Here is a 24,029-nt window from a genome sequence, read left to right as displayed (position 1 = left end):
GATATTATTGCCCCGGATATCTTTTTATACACACCACGGGAGATACGGCCATTAAATTTAATATATCGCCCGCTCATGTTTCCTCTATTTTTCTTTTTTTTTTCTTCCCCCCGCCAACTTATCGCGTTGAACTTGAGACATAATGCTACGAGAGGGATAAACAGAGTAAAGAAAAAAAGAGAAACGTTTATTAATATTTTATAATTTAGTATTTTTTTAAAAGAAATATACAATTATTTTAATCATACAAACAATATTGAAATGTTAATAAGCAGTTAAACAGAAACGCAAATATTAACAATATAATTTCTGGTAAAAATGCGTGTCGTTTTTAATTTAACTTTAATTTTAGTTGGAAAATATAGAACATAAAATTTAAATTAAATTCCTGGGATATCAATCCATATGACATCGGATCAAGTAAGTGAGCGCAAACAAATACGAACAAACAACTTAGTTCAAGAGTATGAACGGTATTATTAATACCGTGAGAATTGTTCATTCATGCATGTATTCACGTTTGCTTGCTTTTAGTTAGGAATTTTACTTTTATCCTGCAATTTCCGTCATACTTTTGTCGTGTGTAAATCTGTATGGATTTCATTAGCGCACATTTATAATATCAACAAATATTTGTTGTTTCGGCCATCGTTATACGTTCAATGCCGTTCTCACCTACGAACTTGGTGGAAATAGGAGCAAACGGATGTATGCATACAGCATGAATGTGCAACGATGCGGCAGCTGTGAAGGATGAAGTAATGCAACGGCGATATAGCCCGGCGTGCAGCAGGATATGTGGCGGCCACGATGCGCCGTGCATACAAGTTTTCATGCGATAAGAAACCTACATTTTAGTCGTGATTGAATGCAACCGCTGCCTCGAGTTAAAGGAAACATGGTAGCTGCCACCTACGCGTGTATACGTGTGTGCGTATGTGTAGACGGGTGGGCGCGCATCTCCCACAGGTACACGGACTGCAGGTCTATTTGCATCGTCTCGAAAATTGGATACGCTTTACAGTACACGCGCGAGCTTAAAGCGTGGCCTCGGAAGCCTTACGAGCACACCATCGATAAAGTATCATGAGAAACGCGTTTCACGAAGCACAAATCGAATCTTGTGGTCGGTTATGAAATAGGGCGCAAACGCGGAATAACATACTGGGGTCATGTTTAACATTTCGCATGTTCTGACGAATAGCTGCATGATCCACCGCGGTTGAAGGAAGATCCCACCGTATTTCACATCTGGTTGTTTGACTTTTACAATCGATTGAAATAAGTACAAAGATTTCATTTTAATAAACAATAATCATTATACCTTTTAGTGCATTTGTGAATAATTAAACGATTATTGCTTTATGGTTTTGGTTAGTCGGATCGTGTTTTTGTTGTTTTTCTTGCAGTTTTTCAATTTTTAAGCAGGAACAATTCTCGCGTTTTTGTTCGCGCACTGGGCTTAAAGCCAGCGAAAATTCGCGTAGTCTGCACAACGGCACGATGGTAATGTGACGCGTAAGATAAATAAAGAGGGAAAGGCAAGAGAGGGTAGTAGAGTTCTCAACGGTTGGTACACTGTAGAGAAATGGAGAGGGAATTCTTTGGCGTATCTCCATGCCGGAGAAGCGGCAGCGGATGAATCGGCCTCACGTACACATAGCACTGCACGGGTCTCGCGGAGCATTTCGACGCTGACTATGAAGGGAAATTCCTCCGGTTTCTTTTGACTGGAACAAGCGGTCCGTAATAGAGTTGTTGTTCCAGACAGCGTACGCATCGTTCTGAGAGATACTCTCGACCCGTGCGATGCGTTTTGCAACGAAACTCCCGGGCTAAACAGACGAACATAAATTAAAACCGCAAAAATTTACTTAATAACGTCATTTCTCATTTATGCACGTAATTGCTGAACAGTGCTTTTTAAAAGCTCCTACATGCGAGAAATAGAAATGTAGATGCGAGTTCCTGACCACGATTTTATATTTTACTCAAAAAGACTGATTTACACCTATACGGTAACAAGAGATTCTTTTTCATTTGTTTCTATCGTTATTGAATTTTACATATTTTTTAGATGTAAAATTCAATAGATGATTAAAAATATAAAATATTATTTTATTATTATAATTGTATGATTTATTTGAAATTTTTTTGCTCTATATCCTCGAGAGAGAAAGAAGAGGAAAGAAAAAAAAATTAATTATTTAAAAAATAATACTTTTTTTCATTACCTTCAATATAACGAAATCGCTGGGTTTTTATTCTGAATACTTGCGAATAATAATTTATAATATAATTTAATTAAAAGATGTTTTACTGAAACAGTACAGATGTAATTATTGCTGAGGAAATAATGAATATGTATTAAAATATATCTCTTTTTCAATATAAACTATTTTTGCTTATTGGACAATTTTTTGTCACATTAAAAAAAATTGAGTATGGATTTATCATATTCAGTTTTTTCTCGAGAAATTTACATAAATTTATCCTGCGATCATTACTTTGCTTAAGCAAGGACTAAAGCTTTCGATCGATTCGGTCCTTAAATCAAAGGTTTACACAAAGCTTAGGCGAGTACGGACGCCGTACTCTGCTCAATGTTCGTAGCAGTCTAGAGGCGCGTATAATCATTTTACATCCGCACGGCTCCATTTCGCTAATGCTGCACTAGTTTATGACGTAATGTATGGTAAGCTGCGCAATTATTGGTCCTCGGATCAGTCGCCGTTCTTCTTCTGGTTGCTCTCTGCAGCAGAGTGCAGATGTTTTCCAGGCTAATTCGATGCAGCTATCCAATTTTCTCGGTCAATTCTCACGTCGTATTTGTTTTTCTCTTTTTTTTGAGCGAGTTTTTTTTTTTAATATGGACTATTGCATTTTTGCGACTCGGCACGCTTGTGCGATGCATTAGTACAGAGTGTGACAAGCCAATTAAATTACTATTAACAAATTTAATGAACCAAATAAATTTTTTTGCATCTCACCTTATGAAAAGCATGAACTAATAGGATATTAATTGAGAACAATGAAAAATTATTCAATGTAATTTGTAATGTATGTCAGCGTTCAATGAAAAAAGGATTTATACGTAGGAACAATTAGAAATTGATATTAACCATTTCACACACATATGATTTACACGCGAAGTAAAAAACTGCATTTTAATACCTATGCACGTACAATGCACAATTTTTCAACATTTCTCTCTATATAATAATTAAGTAACTTATCATTATTAATTATATAATTTATAATTTATTAATTATATTTTAATGTAATACCAATATTAATTCGTAATAATTGAACAAAGTTAAATTGCTTTGAGTTAAAAAAATAAGCTAAAAGTATTGGGCCGAAAGTTTATAACGCGGCACATACGTGGTTGGATAAACCTATGCATAAATATCTAAACAAATATCTGTGAATTTTAGTTAAAAGCAGTATGAACTCGTTCGTTTCAACTCAATATAATCAACGGGATACACCGCATATGTTGCAAACGATATTATCCTTTGTGTCGATGACATTGGAACGTTTGTCTGCTTGATCTGTACGCGTTCGCATTTGACATTCACCAGTTAATCATCAACTCACAAGTCAATTAACGCGATTAATTCGTGCGCCAGTTAAACGCCTCTTCCCGCGTGACACTTCGTCATCGGCACTCGCACTCGGAGTTTCGCGTCCTACCGGAACGCGTCGCCCCATTTATGCGCCTGATAGAACGGGCGCAGGAAATATGGAATTTCAGATGTCGATTTTACACGCGGCAGATTCAGTCGCGGTGTCAAAACCCATTCATGCTTACGCGTAAGCGAGCGGCACCGACTGGGGCGGTGCTGGAAGGGCAGCGCGATTCTTCAAAAGGATTTCGCCCTGGGAAATCAAACGGAGTCTCTGAAATAAATTCACGTCCCTCGTCTGGTAGACTAAATTTTTTCTGTATTTTTTTTACTCTCTTTTCCTCTTTGGCATCTAGCGAGCATGAGACGAGTCGACAAACGTCTGATTGCACTTACGTTTAACTTGCGAGAGAAACATCGTTGATTACGAAAGTTCTTGGTTTCACATGTATACATTGCACCTATATTTTTATATAACGATATGTATAAAACAAAAAATTACACAATGAATTTATATACTGATGTATTTTGTTGCTTATTTATTAATTTATTAACGCGTAAAATGATATTAATTAATGCGCAATAGAATGATAAATACAAAGAAAAAAAATAAAAGTAAGCATGCGAGTGATATCAATTTAAAAATGTTTGTTATTATAATAATGTAGAAACTCATATAACTAATTATACGAATTCAGTCGGAGTGAACTTAAAATTTAAGTAGAAAAGAATCCTCTCTTCAATCGAATTATGCTCTCGACAATCACGAATTTTATATTCATGAATGTTTTCGAGAGCGTAATCCACGCCAATGTGGAGAATTCATTGCAATGGTTCAATGCGTTTTATGACTCTCCGTCGGACTCGCTAGAATGCTTTTCTCAGAGTGGATTTAATAAATCTGTACCGCTAGTTTACACATTTAAGTTTATGCATTAAATATGTATGTTTGGTAATCAAAAGAGTATGAAAAAAAGGTAAAAAAACGAGTTTGAAATGTAAGTTAAAGAATAATTTTTTTATTTATATGTTTACTGAAGATGATTGCGTTATATTTTGACTTTCCTCAGTCATCATTAGTTTTATTGCACTTATCTTGAGTAAATGTATCAATAAAAAAAATTTTTTGTCTTAATCTCAATTAAGTTTGTTTTTTAATCTTTCCTTCATACTTCTTTACTTAGTTGATTTAGTCTTCAATTAATGTGTAGATTTTTTTCTATAAATTTGTTAAAAATATTAATATTTATTAAAGTTATCTCAGAAAACATTTTTATTTTATTGATCTTAAAATCTGTATCAAATACTTGTTATTCATTTAGCCAATGAATTTTTATTAACAAAAAATTTAAAGACTTTGACTGTTATATTATACAATAAAGAAGAAAAATAAAGGAGGGAAATATTTGTAAGATTTACACTTTTTAAAAAAATCTATAACAGTACAGAAAAATACGAGCGAGGTTCACGCGATCAATTAATTCTTGAAACCTTGGAACAACATGTTTCTTACTTTGAAACTACCTCACTAACGATACATCACTTGAATCATCGATCACTTGTGTTAAGAAACACTTCTGTTAAAGATTCTTTTTGCTTAAAAGTCGATATATTATAGAATATATTGACTGATAAATAAAGTATACAATATAAAGTATATAGAGTAACCAGGAAAATTGAATATGGATATGGTAAATATATTGATCGAAGTTATATTTAATAAGAAAAATCCAACTGACATTTGGCTTTTAAAATCCTATTTTTTTATTCTTTTAATATTGCATTGTGCAATAAAAATATAAACAGATATACAGATTTTTAAATAAAGCGAACTTTTAATTTTGATTTATCAAATTGTAATTAATTATGCGTACTTTATCTGATGGCTTTTTCTACTAAAAATTGTTTAAGTAGAAAAAGACATTTCTGGATATATATATTTATCAGAATGTTTGTCATCGCGCCAATTAGAGGAACAGATTCCAGGAATATTGTTATTTAGTAAGATTCCATAACAAGCTGCCCATAAAAGTCGCCTATTCTATAAAAACGTGTAGGTTGCTGAAGGTTTGAGGACCACTGCGGTACCACTGCGTTGACACGTTCTTAACTCAGCGAGAAGTCGCCAACTATCGCGACGCGCGTTTGCCGATACTTCCGAACTTCGGGGCTCTTAACGACGAGTATTTTTATACTGTCATAACCTCGGATAACAAGTTCCCGGTTTCGCCAAGAGCTGTAGCTATAATTCAATGTCGGAGGCCGGCAGGAGCCGTCTCTCGAGGCTCTATATCAACTTCCAGGACAGCCTAACTCCTACGCCGCCTGCCGTTCGTACCCCTCGCGCCGTCCGTGCGCGGCGCATGTTTGGAGGGGCACGGTTTACCCCTTCATACATACGTAAGACACGACCGACCACCGAGATTACGACGTTCTTTTATTTATAACGTCTCACGATAGTGCACGTTATGGACGACACGACCGGGGATTCGAGAACGCGCCGCCGCCTTGTTTTACGCCAGTCGATACTACGAACGCGAATAAAAATATAATCAATCGTTAAGACTGTCTCGTTAACTATCCACAGAGTTGATGCAATTGCGTCTCGGAGCGAAAGCAATATTGTTATTTCACGGCAGCCAGATATTATTTGATAACTTGGAGGAAACTTTTGCAGGAAATTTTTTTATAATTTTGTTTTTTTAAGTAGAATAAAGTAATTTTTTTTCAGAAAAAATTTGAGATCTCTATAAATCTATCTCGAATAATCTAAGATACATTATTAATCGCATAACAATCAAAGTATTAGATGAAAGGATAATATGTGCGTCAAGTTACCATGTATGAGACTCTTAATCGAAACTCACGATTAAGTCTTGTCTCTGGTTAGATTGGAGCATTACACAATTGAGGAGGTAGCCAGGTGATTGGGTAATTGGATCTGTCACGTTCTATCTTGTTACACAATTCGCTACCCATTAAACAATGACAGGCTTGTATGTCTTCCAGACGTCATTTAAGATCTTCTTTTAAAAGGAGCGACAGTTTTCTCTCCATAAAATTCATTTCCACGTTTGATCTCTTTTTCTCGCAAAGTAATTACCGCGATCGTTCTGAAGAAGCCATACGTTAGCTCGTAGTGACGAGCGAGCACAAGAGAGACCGTGGTTAAAAAGCGAAGCCCGTGAAGACACGCCCTGTACATTCGATCCGTGCTTATAAACCATTTATTTGTGGGTAAAGATATTGCGGTACGTCAAGAGAAAGAGATACACGAGAGCAGTCGATTTCTCAGAGTCCACGCGGCCACTCCGTGACGTTGAAATGTGATCGGGCTTATATTCATGATGTACGAGATGCAAACACTCATTACATCCCTCTGTATAGGGAAAGATCTACCTAGGGAAAAAAAAAAATATATGGCACCGCCCGGAAATTGAACGTAAAAGGAAACCTCTCATTTGCAAATTGCATAGGTTTTCTGATAAAAAGTCTTTCCGTCACAGATCTCTTAAGGTCGCGAGTTATAAATGGTTACATTACGTAATTGTTTGAAAAAGGTTTGCAAAAATTCGTCAGTATTTATATCTACATATATTTTCAGCGTGTATTTAACACTTAATGTAGTTTTTTTTTCTTGTTGACATTAACATTTTATTGACTAGCAGGACGATAAACGTTTTAAAAAAACACTTTTGTATAAATGTTTCTCGCTTTCTAAAAACAAACTGTCAGTGCTATTAGTCGCAAATGCGTCAGCTTGCACACGACTTATGTCAATATTAAATTTCAGGATATACATAAATAAACGTCAGGATTATATATAGAGAGTTACATTTTAGTGTTGAATATGATAAGAGCCAGAACATCGTACTTTCTGGCAACAAGAGCTTCACTGAAACCGCTAATGTTGTTGTTGACTTATAACAACGATGTTCGCAAATTTTACCCTAAACTTGTGTTCAAAGTTGCGGCATAATTTATACAGCATGACGTATCTTGACACAAAATTAGGTGTAACAAGCAGCGCTATGAAATTACGGGATTTAGCAGAAGCCGCTTATAATGCGCAGTATAAAATGTATTTTGCAAAAAATATATACTGTACTAATCGGCAGGGAATACGTGGAAAAAGATATTTTAGCGCGTTTTTCAATTTTCAAATATTTTTATAGTTCAAATATTTTTGCAAATTGCACGAATTAAAAATTGAGTGACTTTTGTATGATTATTTTATTAACAAGTGTTTCATATGAATCATTAGCGATTAAAAGCATACGATTCATGTATGAACATGGCATCGGAATCGCTTTATTCATTTATCGAACTTCAGCGAAGCGGTCGGTGCGGTTCACAGACATCGGCGAATGGCTCGAAATTCGAAAGGCTTTCGAGAAAATTGCAAGCACGAGCGTCGTGAGGGAAAAAGCTCGTCTCTATGCGGCTGGATCGCGACACGATGTAGACGAGAGGGTAGACGTGGCGGTGGAAAATTTCAGACTCAAAGGCAGCAGTGGGCAAAAGTTCCTGTACTTCGACAATTTCCTCGACACTCGGATACGTGCATGGCACAGGCATCATCCGCGCGCGAGATAAAAGTTGAAGAAGTTTGCAGTCACGGCCGAGATTGTTGGTGCCGCGCGTTAAAGCGGATGGATACCGTTCTTGCATACATTGTGAAATGCGTGTAAATTAACAGAACACTCTTTCATACGTCTAGTATTGTTTAGTAAATTGTCTGTCGGCCACTAGTTGGAGTTTTCGGTAGTTTTCTCAAAAGCACCTGTCTTGTACTATATATACAATCCGTCACTTCAAAACGAGTAATACGACGGGTGTTATTGGCTCATAAATAGCTCTTCTCAGTAAGTGACGTGGTTTAGCGAAGCGAGAAGTAGAGAAAAATTAGAGCTTAAATGACGAAGAACAAGTATCTTGGAATGATAATGACAATGAGAAGAAGTAGTAATACGTCTTCGGTAAAGTAAAAATTGTTCCACTTTTTTTCATCAAAAACTTATACAACTATATTTTTCATAATTATATGAAAAAGTTTTATAAATGTACTTCCTGTAAATTATATATATATATATTAAAAGAAGAAAATTTAGGAACGGTTGCGACAAGCCAAAATACTCTATGAAACTTTTAAGCTTTAAATGTGTGGTGTTGCAATCTCACAATAATCTGGATTGTCTAATTTTCTGAAGCAATTAAAAGTTTAAAAGTTATCACTCAATTTTACAAACTGTGTATCGATTTTCTAATATCAAAATATAATGGTATGAATATTTTCATCATGATTAATTCAATCTTAATTAAATTGTTTTAACATTATATATATTAATATAACGTATTATATGAACTTACATATTATAATGTCTAGTAATTGCATATATTTATAAAATATTTATTTTTGAAATTATATTTTGTTTTCAGAAACATTACAATCTAAATTTATACGTAATATATGTTAATATAAGATGTGATTAGTGGCTTTAATATTAACAAAATTATAAAAAATAATCTAACACTTATAAATTTATTACATACAAACACACAGTATTACCATTATAATTAATTCTAAAATACTTTAAAAGACGGGAAATAAGTTTACGTTATATCTCAATGTTTAAACTAAAATACATTAATTTATTATAATATTAAGTTTTTACACATAACGTTTCAATCCAATTTTGGATTGTTTTTTTCAGTATAACATAAATTTACATTAAATTATAAATACGTACGCAAATCTTTTAAACAAATTATAAAATTTTTACTGAACAAATCGAATGACCAAAGGGAGATGTTTAGTTGAGACAATGTGTCTTTATGAAATTTCGAAAAGGTTATAATAGAGTAGAAAAATCAACACTAAACTAGAAGATAAAATGCAAGTGTAGTTAGTGCTAAAAAAAAGTTATGTCTAATGCACCTTTTTAATAATTTATCAAATTCAAATAGTTTCATCTTATGCCATATGTTCAGAATGAGATGTCTAGTCGAAAGACAATAATCTTATGAGAGTAAATTGTAGTATTTGAGAATAAAGCATCAAAGATTTTATAAACAAATTGATATATAAATGGTTAACCAAGTCAATATCTTTTTGTAAGTTTAACTTTTCTTTCTATTTGTGAATATAAATAATTTTTGAGATCTTGTTTTCAACGTTTCTTGGGCGTCTAAAATTATAATATCATTTTAATTAAAATTACGTGTTGTACTCATTCTGTGTTATGTAATTATTGCGAAAGCTGCATTATGTTTCTATGTTGATATAATTGTACGTTCTCCAACTTTAGATTATTTAATGGTTTGCTTTACGTATGTATTTCAATTTTTTGAACGGTTCGAATAACACTATGGTAAAAAAGTTTATTCGCTCAGTATCTTTTAAGCAACTCTCGATTTATTTACACGCAACCTCTGCAATTGTAGACCTGCCCATTAAGCACGTACGAGGGCCAGAGTAATGACTGTAATAATACAAATTCTGGACATTCTGGTTGGGTGAAACGAATTTAAGCGGATTATACGGAACGGTAACAGCGGCCATACCGGAGTTTAAATACGGGCCGGATCCTTTTTGCATCGTCGACCGACCTCGTAGTATGAACATTTTATGCCACGCCTCGATTAATAATCTTTTTCAATAACGTTTTTGCCAGAACGATTATAGTTACATTACGGTACGAATCGATTGCGTAAATTTTTCATCGATATACGCTTTTTAATCCGCTGATTCGTAATACGGATTTATTTGTTTGCTCGGCAACATTGATATTCGTCGCACCGGACATGTAGACAACAAAGGTTGCTTATTGTTACGATTGAAAAACATAGCTGTTTGATTGTATTTATGTACGAAAGCGTTTCCTTTAGCATTTATTATATAGACGGCTTTTTAGTTGAAAAATATAAATAATGTCACAAAAAGATTTGTTAAATTCTGTTGCAAATATAAATAAAGATCAAATGTTTATTTATAATAGCTAAATTGAGATTGGATCAAGATCTGAAAAAAACTGAAAATTCTCTTTTGTCTTTTTAATAAATTTAAAACTAAAAATATTAAATGTAAAAATAATAGGATCTTTAGGTCAATGAAATCATATAAGAATGAACAACGCGACTAATATAGAGACCTCAAATCACATCATCTGAATTAACTAATTTGAAATAATTTCTCGCATTAATATTGCTGAATATAATATTAAAGTATTAATTATTTCATCACGCGTATTAATTCCGTATAATGCCAATGTACTTTAAACACTAATGTAATTTATCACTCGCTCGAATCGCTCATCGCGACTAAAAATTTTACACGTGACATCATTACAGTTCCCAAGCAAGATTCCGAGCAGCCACAGACATGGTAACTATGATCAACTATATACAATGTCATTATATAGTTACGTAAGGTAACATCGATTCTCTTGCGAGAGAATCCTCTGCAGGTAACCTTTAGCCGGCTTTGTGCTGCGAGTAAGTGTAACGTCTCCTCGTTAACTACTAATTACGGTAGGCAATTTAGTGGTACGTCCGATCCTTATTACGCGAATTCGTAAGCTCGGCAGCAGAAATTAATTAAACAACTTGAAATTCGTTATCGGTAACAGATGGGTACATGGGTAGCATTACTAATAGCTTCTGCATAGACTGTTAAATAATCAAGAGATAACGTTGCAGTGCGAATTTTATTTGTTTTATCATAATAAAAACGTCCTTTAATTTTATTTACGTATTACGAATAACTTTTGTAACGTTTTCAATTTAGCGCGGAAAATTTATCACGTTTACTTGCAGTCTTTAACGGGGGACGTCACGTGTGATGAAATGCGTATGCATGGCAATACGCTTTTTTCATGTGTTTTAATGAACGACACAAAGAACTGTCTCCCTCGCGCTCTGCCCTCCAATCCGGATAATCCACTGCAATACGTACGATGACTCTTGTATTTTTCTCCCCGCTGCTAAATTACCGATGATTACGTCCGTCGCCGCGGTAGTTAGCTGAATACTTCGTTATTACGTTTCAATTAGCAGGTTTCTGCTTGCGGTATTCGCGATTGGAATCAGTTATATTATTATGTATCGAAATGTGTCGAGTCAGGTGTTTCTCAATCGGGTGTGTCTCGCTTATATTTTTTTTTCATTCGTCTACGTAACGAATCTCATCAAGGTTGTAATGAATTTTCAGATTCCAAAATATCTTGTCGATAGTATCGGAAATAAAATTGAACGTTACATGCAACTGAACACGAAATGAACATCGAAAATAATTTCCTTGACAATAATTTCGCATCGGAACTCTGCTGATACTTTGCTAATTAAATTGAGAACATTGTATTGAGATCAAGCGGTAAAGACAGAGTTTTAAGTTGATAATATTCCTTAAGAAATATAATAGTTCTATTTTCTCCAGTGAGATGTTACGTTTGAAATGATTTTGTCTTTCCTTTAATTTCACAATGCCATTTTAGCTTCAATATTATTTTACACCTCAAGTTATATTTTGATGGATATCATGTTGAACAGTTGTCGCTTCACATAGTTATCTTTGAATTGAATTTCCAGATGGACTTACAATTAGTTGCAGATGAACATAATGCTTTAGAGTACAGACTTTACAAGATGAAGATCTAACTACCATGTTTGATATTCACGAGCTTAAAAGCGTTCATTTACCTATGAAGTATAGAGGAAGCTCTCGTCCAAAAAGCGCATACGTGTCACGATTATTCAGGTCGCGAATTTGATGGTGAAATAAAACGCTCTATACTTCTTGCGGTTTTCGCGCGACGAAGTGAATTACAAGATACGAAACACTCGTATCGTGTACCAGGATATTTTTTCGTTTTGAAAGAGAGTACGCCCAGCGGTAATGTATCGAAACGCTCGCGCGGAAACCTATTAGCAGCTGCACTTCGGGGAAAGAAGGGATAAAAAGCGCATGGATAGGGTTGTAAATGGCGATTTACGATCACATACGAGCGTCGTAAATGCACACGCGGGACCGTGGCGCGGTCTTCTTCTCCGTTACGAAACGCGGCGCGAGTACGTCCATCCTTTGGTAGCTCGGCTGATAATAAAAATGCAAGACGGGGGCGTATTCCAGCGGGAAATGTATGTATGCTACGCGCTAAGCTGCTCGTAAATAATAGCCAGGGATTTCGCGGGTGCCGCAGATAAGCGAGAGCGAAGCGATCCCTCGCGCTAATTTAATCTCGCTTTATCCCGAGTGTTTTAATACCGTGTTTAAATTTAATGGACCTGGGTCATTTAATTTTTCCAGGACGAGCGCTTCCGCCTGACGATAACGCTAATACGTATTTATTGGATAGTATCTTTTGCCCGTAAGTTGCAATTTACAAGACGTGTAATTAAAGGAACTCACATGAGAATCAAACAAATTCTCATCTCCGTTACGCACAATTAGTTTGTGATCGAATTATGTTTATCTTTGTGATAATAGCGACATGTGATTCTAGTGACATTTGAGAGAAACTTGATGTTTTACTAGAGTGACGTAATGTTGTAAACTAAGGATATAGCTTAATGCATACGTGTCTGGGTATTTGGAAGTTTCTACCAAGTATCTGAAGTGACGCAAAATAGTCGTCTGTACTGCAGTTTAACGAATATGAGTGCACTATTAAATAATTATGTCAACTTGAACGTTAGACATATATGATATTTCGGATAATGAATACAATTTGTTCTTGTTAGTATTGCAGTTATACTGTGTGTGAGGAATGCGGTATAAAGCACGTTTATTTTTTTGTCATCTTCAGCAATAATTTTTCTACTAATTGTTTTAATTTTATTGCTATATGTATAAATTGTGAACGGAATGAGCGATTTCGAGCTAAAAATTTCATCCTGCTATTATATCCGTGAAGTACAAAAATCCATTGTAAACAGCTTCACAATTGAAACAGTTTTCCAACTAAATACATTTAAGTAGATTAAATGTTATTGTTGAAATCGTATACAGTTGATATATCTTAATTTAAGGGATTGAAGAGAAAAATTTGAATCAAAGATGACAGCGTGTGAAACATTTTAAGTTCTACATTTATTAATATTTAAAATTCTGTTGGACTTAAGGAAATATTTTTTTTAAATTAGAAATATAACGCGAAAATCAATAGAGTTATAATTTTAACGACAGACTATGTATGCGCAGCATACAGTTCTATTTTTCTATGTCTGCAACTGCCAGAGATCGTCATTTATAAAAATACGAAAAATGTCACCTGCGAGTTTTCTCTTGAACACGAATAGTACTATTCCACGTTAGCGTTTACAAGACAGGAAGGAAGACAGGATGTATCCTCTGGTGGCTTTCTCGCGGAATCATTGCGCGCACGTAAGCGGCAGCAAAACGTGTCATCGACTTATAGCCGCTGGCTGGGTCCAGCTTATGTAATACATAAAGCAGGATACGAGTTCGCGATATGAAGCCAGAAATCGTGCGCGTCAAGGCACCCCCGCCGTGGAAGCCGCCCGTACCCGGGGTGATTTATGACGATGAACGTGCATGATTATGGAGATTTTCTCATCGGGACGTGCGTGTATTTATCTACCGAATAGTTGGCCGCATTACGAGGAGGATATTGATTCCCTCGGCGATTTTTATAAACGGCAGCGTATTCTTATTAAGCGTTAAGTGCCCGATGATTCATGGCGTGATTACTTGCCCTCTGATTAATTACGACGAATGCATGCCTCTGACTAAGCACTTTATTCTCGCGCAAGGGAAAACACTGCTGTATTAATGATTTGTCTAATATCTTTATTTTAGTATTTAATGATGAAATAGAAAAAGATTTTTTTTTCAGAAAGGAACAAATAGTTTATCATTTCAGTCTAAAGGAAATGGTTTTATGCGTGACGATTAGATTAAAATGGGTTGATTTTAATTCTATTTTCCGCGACATCTTTTGCCATTGAGATATTGTTAGTTTTCAGTACGGTTGGATTTAGCAGACTGAATTGTAATTAAACTCCTGCAATATAATTGAATTAATTAGAATCGCAGGGAATAAAGACCGTGAGATGTTAGTTTGTAATTTCTAGGCAAACCGTACGCCTGGCAATTTCGTTATGGTTAATTAAACTTCGTTGAAACAGACGTTGATGCATGTGCGCAAAATAGAATACACAATTCATGCGTTGCGCATCAAATTGAACGACAATCATCATGTAGTCTGTTATTATTTCTAAACAGGCTTAGGTTATTTCACAAATTTAAAATGGTGAAAATTACGTGGATACAAGTAAAACGTAAAACAGATTTTTTACAAATACGTAGAATAGACGTATTGATTTTCTTGTCATACGATTATTATATTCAGTCCATGCCGAAACTGTTCGCGTAGCCCATGAAATTTTTTTTCTGTCGAACCACTTTCGTCGCGCGACACGTAAGTTACGCGTACAAATTAAAATGAGAAACGTACACGTGCGTTAAACGTATTTACGTACATTGCGGATTCGTAACAACGGAATCTTGTGTAGCCGTGTCGGTAGCGAAAATTACGTGTAACCGCTGTTTGAACTGTTACTGCTGAATTTGACCGCTTGTCAGCTACTTTCAATTACACGCTCTCCGCAGCGTGTTACGAAACCTGTTTCAGTGTGAATTCAAGAGCAAAGCTATCGATTACGTCTCACTAAACGGATTGGCACTTGAAGAAACGCGGAAGAGAAAATGAGCGTTTTCAAACCTCTCGATGTCAATGCTTCTTTTTGATTTTATTTTAGATATGAAGGAAAATCCTCAACGTTTTAAACCGCTTATTCTTATCTTTTGGATTACGTCACAATTATCAAGTTTACGTGTCGTCCATCGAGATGCCGATCAAAGTTGGTGTAACGTGCTACAAATCGCATTTGTGTATCAGATGATTTTGGATCCGATACCTCTTCACGAAGAAAATATGAAAATATTAGAATATATTAAATCATGAATATTTCATAGATTTTTTCAATATTTCGTGTGTTTTTCGTGAATCATGCAATATGTATGACGCAATCTCTCTATCCGTAATTTAACGTCAGCTTTATTGTAACAAAATTATAATCTGGATTGTCCCGATCTTAGGCGTCAATATATTCGCAAGTTAAAAAGACGCGCTGGAAAGATGCAAAATACGCAATCGAATTTTCGTTAGAGATGAATCAATTACGAATTGATCAAAGATTCTATTGACGTAGCCTCGCATTTTCGAGCAACTTGTATAAAATTGTGCATTGGATCGAGTCGAAACGAGCTCCCTTCCTCTACTCCGCCTAGACTGTCTCTCTATAATTACTGAGACTAACGACGCGATTTTGTGCGTGCCGGTGAAAAGCGATGTTCCCGTTCGTGCAACTTCGCAAGATTGATTTTCTGCAATTAGAGGACGGTCTTAACGAGTTTCCGTTGAAACGGAGTACTTTTTACCGACCATACCGCGTATATTTCGCGATGACGTTTCGCACGTCTTAATGATTTCCGAGTTTTAATATCTTATGAAAAAATTGCATTCTTCTTGCTTACGTCTGGTCGATTGACAATAATGCCCACCGAAGATCTGTTTGGCATGGGTACCAGAGAAGAGAGTGGTTTAAGGAGGAAACTTTTTGAAGTCCGTTCTTCTTTATTAAAAGCTTGATATTTCCTTCCGGTCATTTGATCCCGAGGGAATGTGTAATGTTCGCTTTCAAAAGCGAGCTCATAAACGACGACAAAAAAATAACGAACAACCTGAATAACAAACCGCTCAAAGGGGATGCATTTAATAAGTAAAGCGGATCACCGTCTTTGTTTCTTCCAGTTTAAGACGCGATTTTTAGACTAATTAAAAGCTCTCATGACTATATCGCGATCCCAGTTAATTGCGCGATCGCAATTACGCGCTGCACGCGACGCGCTGCGTCCGAAAGCGGATTATATTAAAAAATGCGTGCGTCAAAGAGCGGCGCGAATCGTGTGTTAATTATTTCACGTTTGAGCCGTTATCGTGGATTAGATTGATTTCAGCCGCACCATCGAGTTCGCGTTCTTCATGCTGAGCTGCAATAGCACGCGATCTGCGATAATTTCTAGCCGAATCGCTAGTGCCTTTTCGACGTCAACTAGCATAATGTCGTTTCGTTGCTTGCTCCTTTCACGAAATTTTTAACAGATTTATATTTTGCTATGTAAAAATTGGTAGCGAGGCGTTTACGTCACGGAACAGAAAGTTTTTAAAATGAGGTTGATAGATAGCACATCATGTATTCAATATCTCGCGCGAAAATATTAGCCTTAATCGAAAATGCTCGTTAAATTTGACGTTACCAATAGCTTCTAACGCGTCTCCAAATCGTCGTTCACCGATTACACTCTCATGAGGGAACCACATGCTCGCGACTCATTCGCATATACGTCAATCAAGTTGGCGTTGAACTCACATTAGCGTTAAACGCATACGCGTCACGCGAGTACGCGGCTGTATCTGTGCATTATCGCCGATCATGCAAGTATTTCCGTGACCGTTAACAATTAATTAGGCGAGAGCAATAAAATTCATGCGCAAATATGTCAGATCGATACGTGATGGGAAGATAATGGACCTGACATCTAAAAAATTGTATCGTCAACTTGAGAATTTTCCTCTCATTTTTATAATAGTAATAATGTTACAGTTTTTCTAAAATAGGCACTAAAAGAATTTTCTCAACTTTAGAGAGAATTCTTTTAAGGGACAGATTAGTAGCAAATATTCTTAATTTTTATAAGAATGTATATAAGTAAGAGAGATTAGAGTTTACTCTAGGATTGATTTTTTTCAAATATGAAAGAAAATGTAATTTTTTGAAATATTAAATTTTATAGGAACACGCACTGTCGATTAAGAAGGTTGAAAACAAACTAATAAAAATTATAAATACTGATCTTTAAAACATGAATCTGCCTGAGAAGTTTTGATTAGCTCTTTGAGCCACTTTTTATTATCATTTTATTCATTTAAGTATCACGATAAGATTTTGAGCACCAAACATAGACTATATTACATTTTAAATTGTCTATATTAAATTATAACGATATAGTTATTGCAAATATAAAAAATGAAACATAGTTATCATTGTTTAGAAATTTGTTTGAAAACGGGATGTATTCTTAGTTTTAAAGAATATGCTGGAGAAAAAGAATTTAAAAATATATGCTAAGGAGGCTTACTGAAGAACATATAATCCTCTTATTTTGAGAATACAATTTTTTCGAAGGATCAAAAAATAAATAGATTCAATCAGATAATAATAATAATAATGAAACTGATGCGCACAAGAAATAATTTTTACACGTGCACATTTTGCAAGATTTATTTATTTCTAATTTTTCTAATTTAGACAGTGCATAACTAAAAAATCAGAAATTTTTGTAATTTTTTCTTTTGTGTATTAACAAATTAGTACAATTAATGTCCAAACCGCACTTTTTTGTTACGTCTTCATCCTTTAAGCATTTATACTTGAATATTTGATTACGTTTTATTTTTCAACCTTATTAATTTATTTTTCCCGAGACTCTGTTTACTCTTTTTCTTTTGCCCAATTTTTTTCTTTCGCATCCTGCGAAAGATGGATAACGTGCGTTATCTTTCGCGGAATATCGCATTCAAGCTAGTTTCAAAGTGGCGAAATCATGTCTCCCTTGACAAACGGCGAAACAATCGCCGCGAGTGTTTGCACGTCGCACTCAATTACGTTCTCGAGCCAATATGCGCGGGCGATGCGAAGCGAGACGAGGGCTTTTGTTCCGTCTGCGTGTCTCTGTGTACGCGCGTCTCTAATACGCGCCACATTCTGCCACGCTCTGATTGTAAGGTTTTCATCGTATCTGTAATCACGAGACCCGACGATTGTATGTACGTTAGTTTCCGATTCTCTTCGATCGATGCTAGCGCACCATTCAGCGAATACCGATCAAATTTGCCGACTTTTAATTATTCGAGTAACATCAAGTAATATTGCGTGCTGGAACGCCACTGGTGATGGCTACGCAATCTCATAGTCGCCGCGGTTGTCGTCGCTGGCGTCGTCGTCGTCGTGATACTGTTAAAGCGTGTACGGGGTAAATCCTCGCACGTGTTTCCGCGCATTAGCACGTATGCCATCTCCCGGTACGTGGGTCCCGAGCGGTGCATTCGCACTTGAGCAGCCACCACCCGCGCAATTATCCTGGATCACTGACTATGAACCGACAATTAGCAGTGCGAGACTGAATGCAACCGCGATGTTTCCAAACTCGGCATCCGCGAACTCGCCGCGCAGGTATTTCCGCAAGTTGAAAGTGGGACGCTGGTGCGGTTCGGTCGAACTGACATAATCTTCGCCCGCGTAATTACTTTGGATCGCTATGAGCGACAACCGGTGCTGCGCGAGTGAGCAAACGTTACGTAACTTCATACAATTTCACGCCAGCGCGAAAATTCCGATGCTACTGGCATTCGAGAGACTATGAGGAAGAGATATCTCCAGTACGATTTGCTCTTTCGTTATTGAAATGCGCGCGGATCGAATTCTACACATATATAATTCTATTCATATTACTTAACTCCACTAAATATTACTTGATGTAATTCTCGTGTTTAAATAATTAATTTGATAGATGAGAAGTGAGATGTGGAATGTGAGCATCTCGTTTTTTTTACTTAATTCTTTTTACTGTTCCAATTTCGATAGTGCAATTATTATATTGGAAACGCATTTTTTCTTGTAATCGAGATAAAATGTAAATTATTTTTTTTTTTTAATTCGAGACGTTACGCATGAATTTAAATCTTAAGCACATATTGATAGCCCAATTAGCGTTTGAGAGTTTTTCAGCAACATGTGTTTCTCATTAATTCACGATTAGTAATGCAAGACCGCGCGCGTTGATTAAACGATTGCGAAAAAGCTCAACTTGCTTTGCGTAGGTTCTTAAAGCTCCGATACAGCGTAATGAAGCAGAGATTTCTTGCGACCCCACGCGTTTGATTTTATGGAACACCTATTTTGCCAGCGATTATGTTTTTCTCTACGCGAACGTGAATGTTATCGTAAGTGTATAATCGCGAGAACTAACTGCGAGAGGGCAACGGAACTTTATCGGTGGTACTTGATTGCAAAGATTGTGTGCTTAATTTTAACGGCGCGATAAGTTAGCGAAATGAGCGCGAAAATGAGAGGACTGTATCAGTTCTCATCTCACCGACATTCTATTACATAGATTAGTCTCGTAGGGGCACGTTATCTCGGACATTCCCGCAGGAACGCGATAAGTTTTCACGGCGGAGGTCAGGCTCTCGCCGGACGGGTTAGTCGTTCGTTAACGTTCTGAGAATTTCGGACGAGATTGCAACGTACCTTGGCTGACCGCGATCGCCTCGATAATCAGGAGAATACCAGCGAGTACCAGCACGGCGAGCCAGCGACACAGCATTTTTAACCGCGCTCGCTGCACTACCAATCCTTGGCTTATTACCAGTACTCGCTATCGCGATGCACAATGTGTGGTCATCGATCTTTTATTACGTCTATCGCTGCGTCCACTGTGCGACGTATCTCCCACAATGAAAACGAAGTTGCTTTCCTTCTCTTTGCCAAATCGAGTATAGTGTCTTCTCGAAAACAGCATAGACACTTGGGCTTTCACCCCAAAAACCATACACGTGTTCCGTACTTCACTTTTAACTTTTGCATAAACATATACGTTTCGATAGAGAGAAATTACACCACGATTAACACCCGAAGGGGATATTAATCATTCACCACTGCAATGGCATGATTTCGTTAGAACCATCAACTCTGAATGCATGAGAGCTTCGTGAGAGCTGCTCGAGCGTAGGACGCGGATGCCGCAATATATCAGCGGTATTGTCAGAGAGTACGCGCGTATCGATCGTAAATCCTCGACGGTAATCCACGGCAACAAGGTCTAAATGCTCACAGACGATGGTCCCGCGGCCGCTCTCGCGCGGCCGTGGTGCACCTGCACGCGTCCCCGATGACAGCCGCGCTCACGTGGAGCTTCCGCCTGGACGAGCGTCGCGACGCGCGATCCGCGAGTGCCCTGTCTCAGGCGCAGCATCCTCTGGCCGGAACGCGCGCGTCGGCCGCATTCGATCGGCAATCGAGTTGATCCGAGTCACGTTTTATTTCCGATTAACTCGCGTTAAGACTCTGCCGAACGAGCGTCATCGTACGCATCTGCGATCGTCGTCGCCGTCGTCGTCGTCGTCGTCCTCCCGCGCGACGACGTTGAACCCGCATGGACCAGCCGCCGGCGCGGATGAGGCCTGCCGCTCGGCGTCGCGGCGCGAAATGATCCTGCGGGGGACACTTTGCCACGGCGCGCTTGCGCGATGACTTTGCTGCGTTCGCCGCGGATAAAGCGCGGACCGGTTACGCGCAGACCGCTTCTCTTCCCTTCTCTCTGCCTTTCTCTTCTATCTCTCCTCGTCTATCTCGCCCCGTGCGGCGCGGCGCCGCGGCCACCGGGGGATGACCGCTGCGAGATCAGGGGTGCACTGAGCACACACACGCCCAACGTGCGCCGAGGGGTCCGTCTTGTTGTCGACCCCGCTGCTGCCTCCGCCGCGCCGCGCCGCCGCGCGCCGTCTTCGCGAGAGTTATGATGTTGTCGCTTCTGACAGATCGGCGAACTTTGTCCGTATTAGACGTCGGTTATTAGCGGCTCTTGTAATTCTTCTTGTACAGTATGAATCGTCTCCGTTCCAAGTGCGCAGACCGATTACATAATGCAATCGCGCGAAAGTTGGCATTTTTTTTTCAGCAGACGAGATCGATAGATGCTATTCTTTAAATTTTGTAAAGTACAAATTGAAGTTTAATTATTTGAATAATTTGCCATTTTAGTAAGAGTAAAAAATCACTCCTAAACTATTCAGCCATACAGGATTGAATTTTAATTCTCACGGAATGGCAAATTATTCGAATAATTGAACAAGTTTCATTTTCACTTTTTTAAAATACCGTGTAGAATAATCTGAATCTAGAATATTCTGTGATCACAGATACATTGCGAACATATGTATGTATGTGTTCTATTCTAAGCATTTAAGGTATGTATTGAATAGCTCATTTAAAATAACCTTGTTTCTCTTGATGAATCTAATTTAGTACATTTAAGTTAGCAGTTAATATTCTCATCAGTAAATCTAATAGAGTGAAAAAATCACTCATAAATTGCATAAACTCAATTAATTGCCACTTTATAACAGTGTATTTTGATTGTTAGAGTGGCAACTCGTAATATATTGTACAAGCTCGAGATTTACTATTTTAAAGTGACATTTCAGAGATTTAGAAAGTAATAAATTAAAATGAAGATAAATGCTTTTCTCGCACGCTGCGCGTTTTAACTTTCTTCCCCCCCCCCCTCTTCTTCCTCTTTTTTATTCAAAGTTGATAATTTTGCGTGCTTGAACTACGAACCATTGAACTCTGGCAAGACCTAGCAAGTATTGCCAAGCTGCAGCACATTGGTAGCGACGCGTAACGTGTTCCTGTTTACAGAAAGTTATCGACGTGAATACCGTTGCCAAGTATGCACCGCAGGCTTGCTCCTATCGACAATAACTGCTGTTAATGTTAGTGCACGAGGTAGAAACTCTCAATTGCGAACGCTATATCGGCGCAAGGGGCTTACAGAGAAGCTGAGATCTATGAGCGCTTTATCCAAAAGCCTCATGAATTTACGGAATCACGGACTAATAGTTTATCTGTTGAAAGTGTTTTCGAAATAACATATGCGTGAAATTATAAACTCAAGCTTTTTCGTATAGCCAAGGAAAAGAGTTCCATTTGATTCGAATTTGCAATTTATTTCACGGTGTACACGTATTAATAATTCATCTACGAGAGCAAATTTGTATTATAGTAATACTAATTCGTATTCTCGTTCTGAATGTATCACAATTGTGCATTAACAATTTCTGTTCTCAATTTCTCTTAAATTTTCCGAGTAATTTATTGCAATTGGTAATACTACCAGCCTCTTGATCATCGAGCGAGAATTAATTATATTATTGGACAGATTTATTTTTTAATCTTCTGAGATAACCGTTTATTGATCGTGCGAGTATTTTTCAATTTCGATAGCTCGGTGAAGTTTCGTATCGGAGGCTTGATGTTGACGAAACTATTTCAATGTAATGTTGGATCCGCTCAAACGGGGTTTTGACTTTCTTTTAGGCGGATCGCCATTCTGTTTAGATCATAGAACGGGCTTTGCCGGACGGCTTCACGAGCTCCATCGAAACGTGTAGGCGGGCTTTAGTGATTCTAAAAGGATACGTGCCAGCGCGTGCTTTCAGATGGGACGGGATTGATCGGACGGATCTAGAGCAAAATGTTCCGCCTGTTACACGTCTATACGCGACCGTGCGGCACACGGCAATGCCCATGGTGCAGTTTCGTTGTTGAGTGGTATTTGTTCAAACCCGCAGTTGGTACACCGAACGCTCCACGTTAACGAGAATCCTGCGTAAGTTGATCTTACGAGCGGAATAATATATCAGGGATCTATTGAGTTATGGTCCTGATGTGAATCGAACATTGCTACATTAATCAGTCGCTACATCAATACGTTCTGCGGTATGCAGCAACATACATCGTGGTCGGGATGGAAATTCTGACGTGTATTGTTCAGTTTTCTTCGCGCGTTATGTAAATGCGCTTTAATGATTACTAATCAAGTTAAAGCAAATTTTTGATTATTATTAATATATTATTAATACCTATAATTACCAATATAATGAATAATAATAATAAAGTAATGAGTTTTTAAAATAATTATCATACTTTCGTATTATCTCGTATTTAGTTTTTTTTTTATTTAATCTTATAAGATTATTTGGTTTTTTTAAATAATTTTTTTAACTAAAAGTCCATTTATTTTTATTGATAAATTTTCATGAATAGACGTACGAAATGTTTATGGAAGTTCTGGGATTATATGTTGAATATCACTCAGTTGAAAAAAGTAAAACTGAATTCCTTTAATACACATAAAGAACAGCTAAATAAATTAAACTTGTAATCTATTTTACTTACAGATAATTTTTTGATAATTGTTGATAAAACAAAGTAAAACCAAATTAAAATGTGGCAAATATTCCAAAATTAAATGTTATAAAATTCAAGTTTTCTGTGACATTATTGCGCATACATGCAAGGTATTCTTCATTTTGTTTGTTTATCGATATTTATTGTAAAAGCACACTTCGTGAAATTATGTGTATTTATTCGGCCATGAGGCCAAAATTGCGAGCTGGTGACATTTCGCATATAGTATAACTTTGGTAACATTTCGACTAAATATTTAGTCGACATGCATCTGCTTGCATAATA

The 24,029-nt window shown here is 36.9% G+C and overlaps 1 protein-coding gene across 1 annotated transcript in view; it reads right to left on the bottom strand.

Annotated features, from left to right (window-relative positions):
• The window catches only part of LOC105194584 (zwei Ig domain protein zig-8), a 326,168-nt gene extending 305,017 nt beyond the window's left edge, over nt 1-21,151 (bottom strand). Inside the window, exon 1 of the mRNA XM_026135651.2 lies at nt 20,022-21,151. Within this exon, the coding sequence (XP_025991436.1) occupies nt 20,022-20,097 (76 nt within the window). The 5' untranslated portion in view covers nt 20,098-21,151. The remainder of the gene's footprint in view (nt 1-20,021) is intronic.
• Between the last annotated feature and the right edge of the window lie 2,878 nt (nt 21,152-24,029).

Source organism: Solenopsis invicta, chromosome 2, assembly GCF_016802725.1.
Source record: "Solenopsis invicta isolate M01_SB chromosome 2, UNIL_Sinv_3.0, whole genome shotgun sequence".
Classification (NCBI taxonomy): Eukaryota; Metazoa; Arthropoda; class Insecta; order Hymenoptera; family Formicidae; genus Solenopsis; species Solenopsis invicta.
The sequence above is the reverse complement of the archived record's forward strand: the minus strand, read 5'-3'. Positions and strand labels throughout refer to the sequence as shown.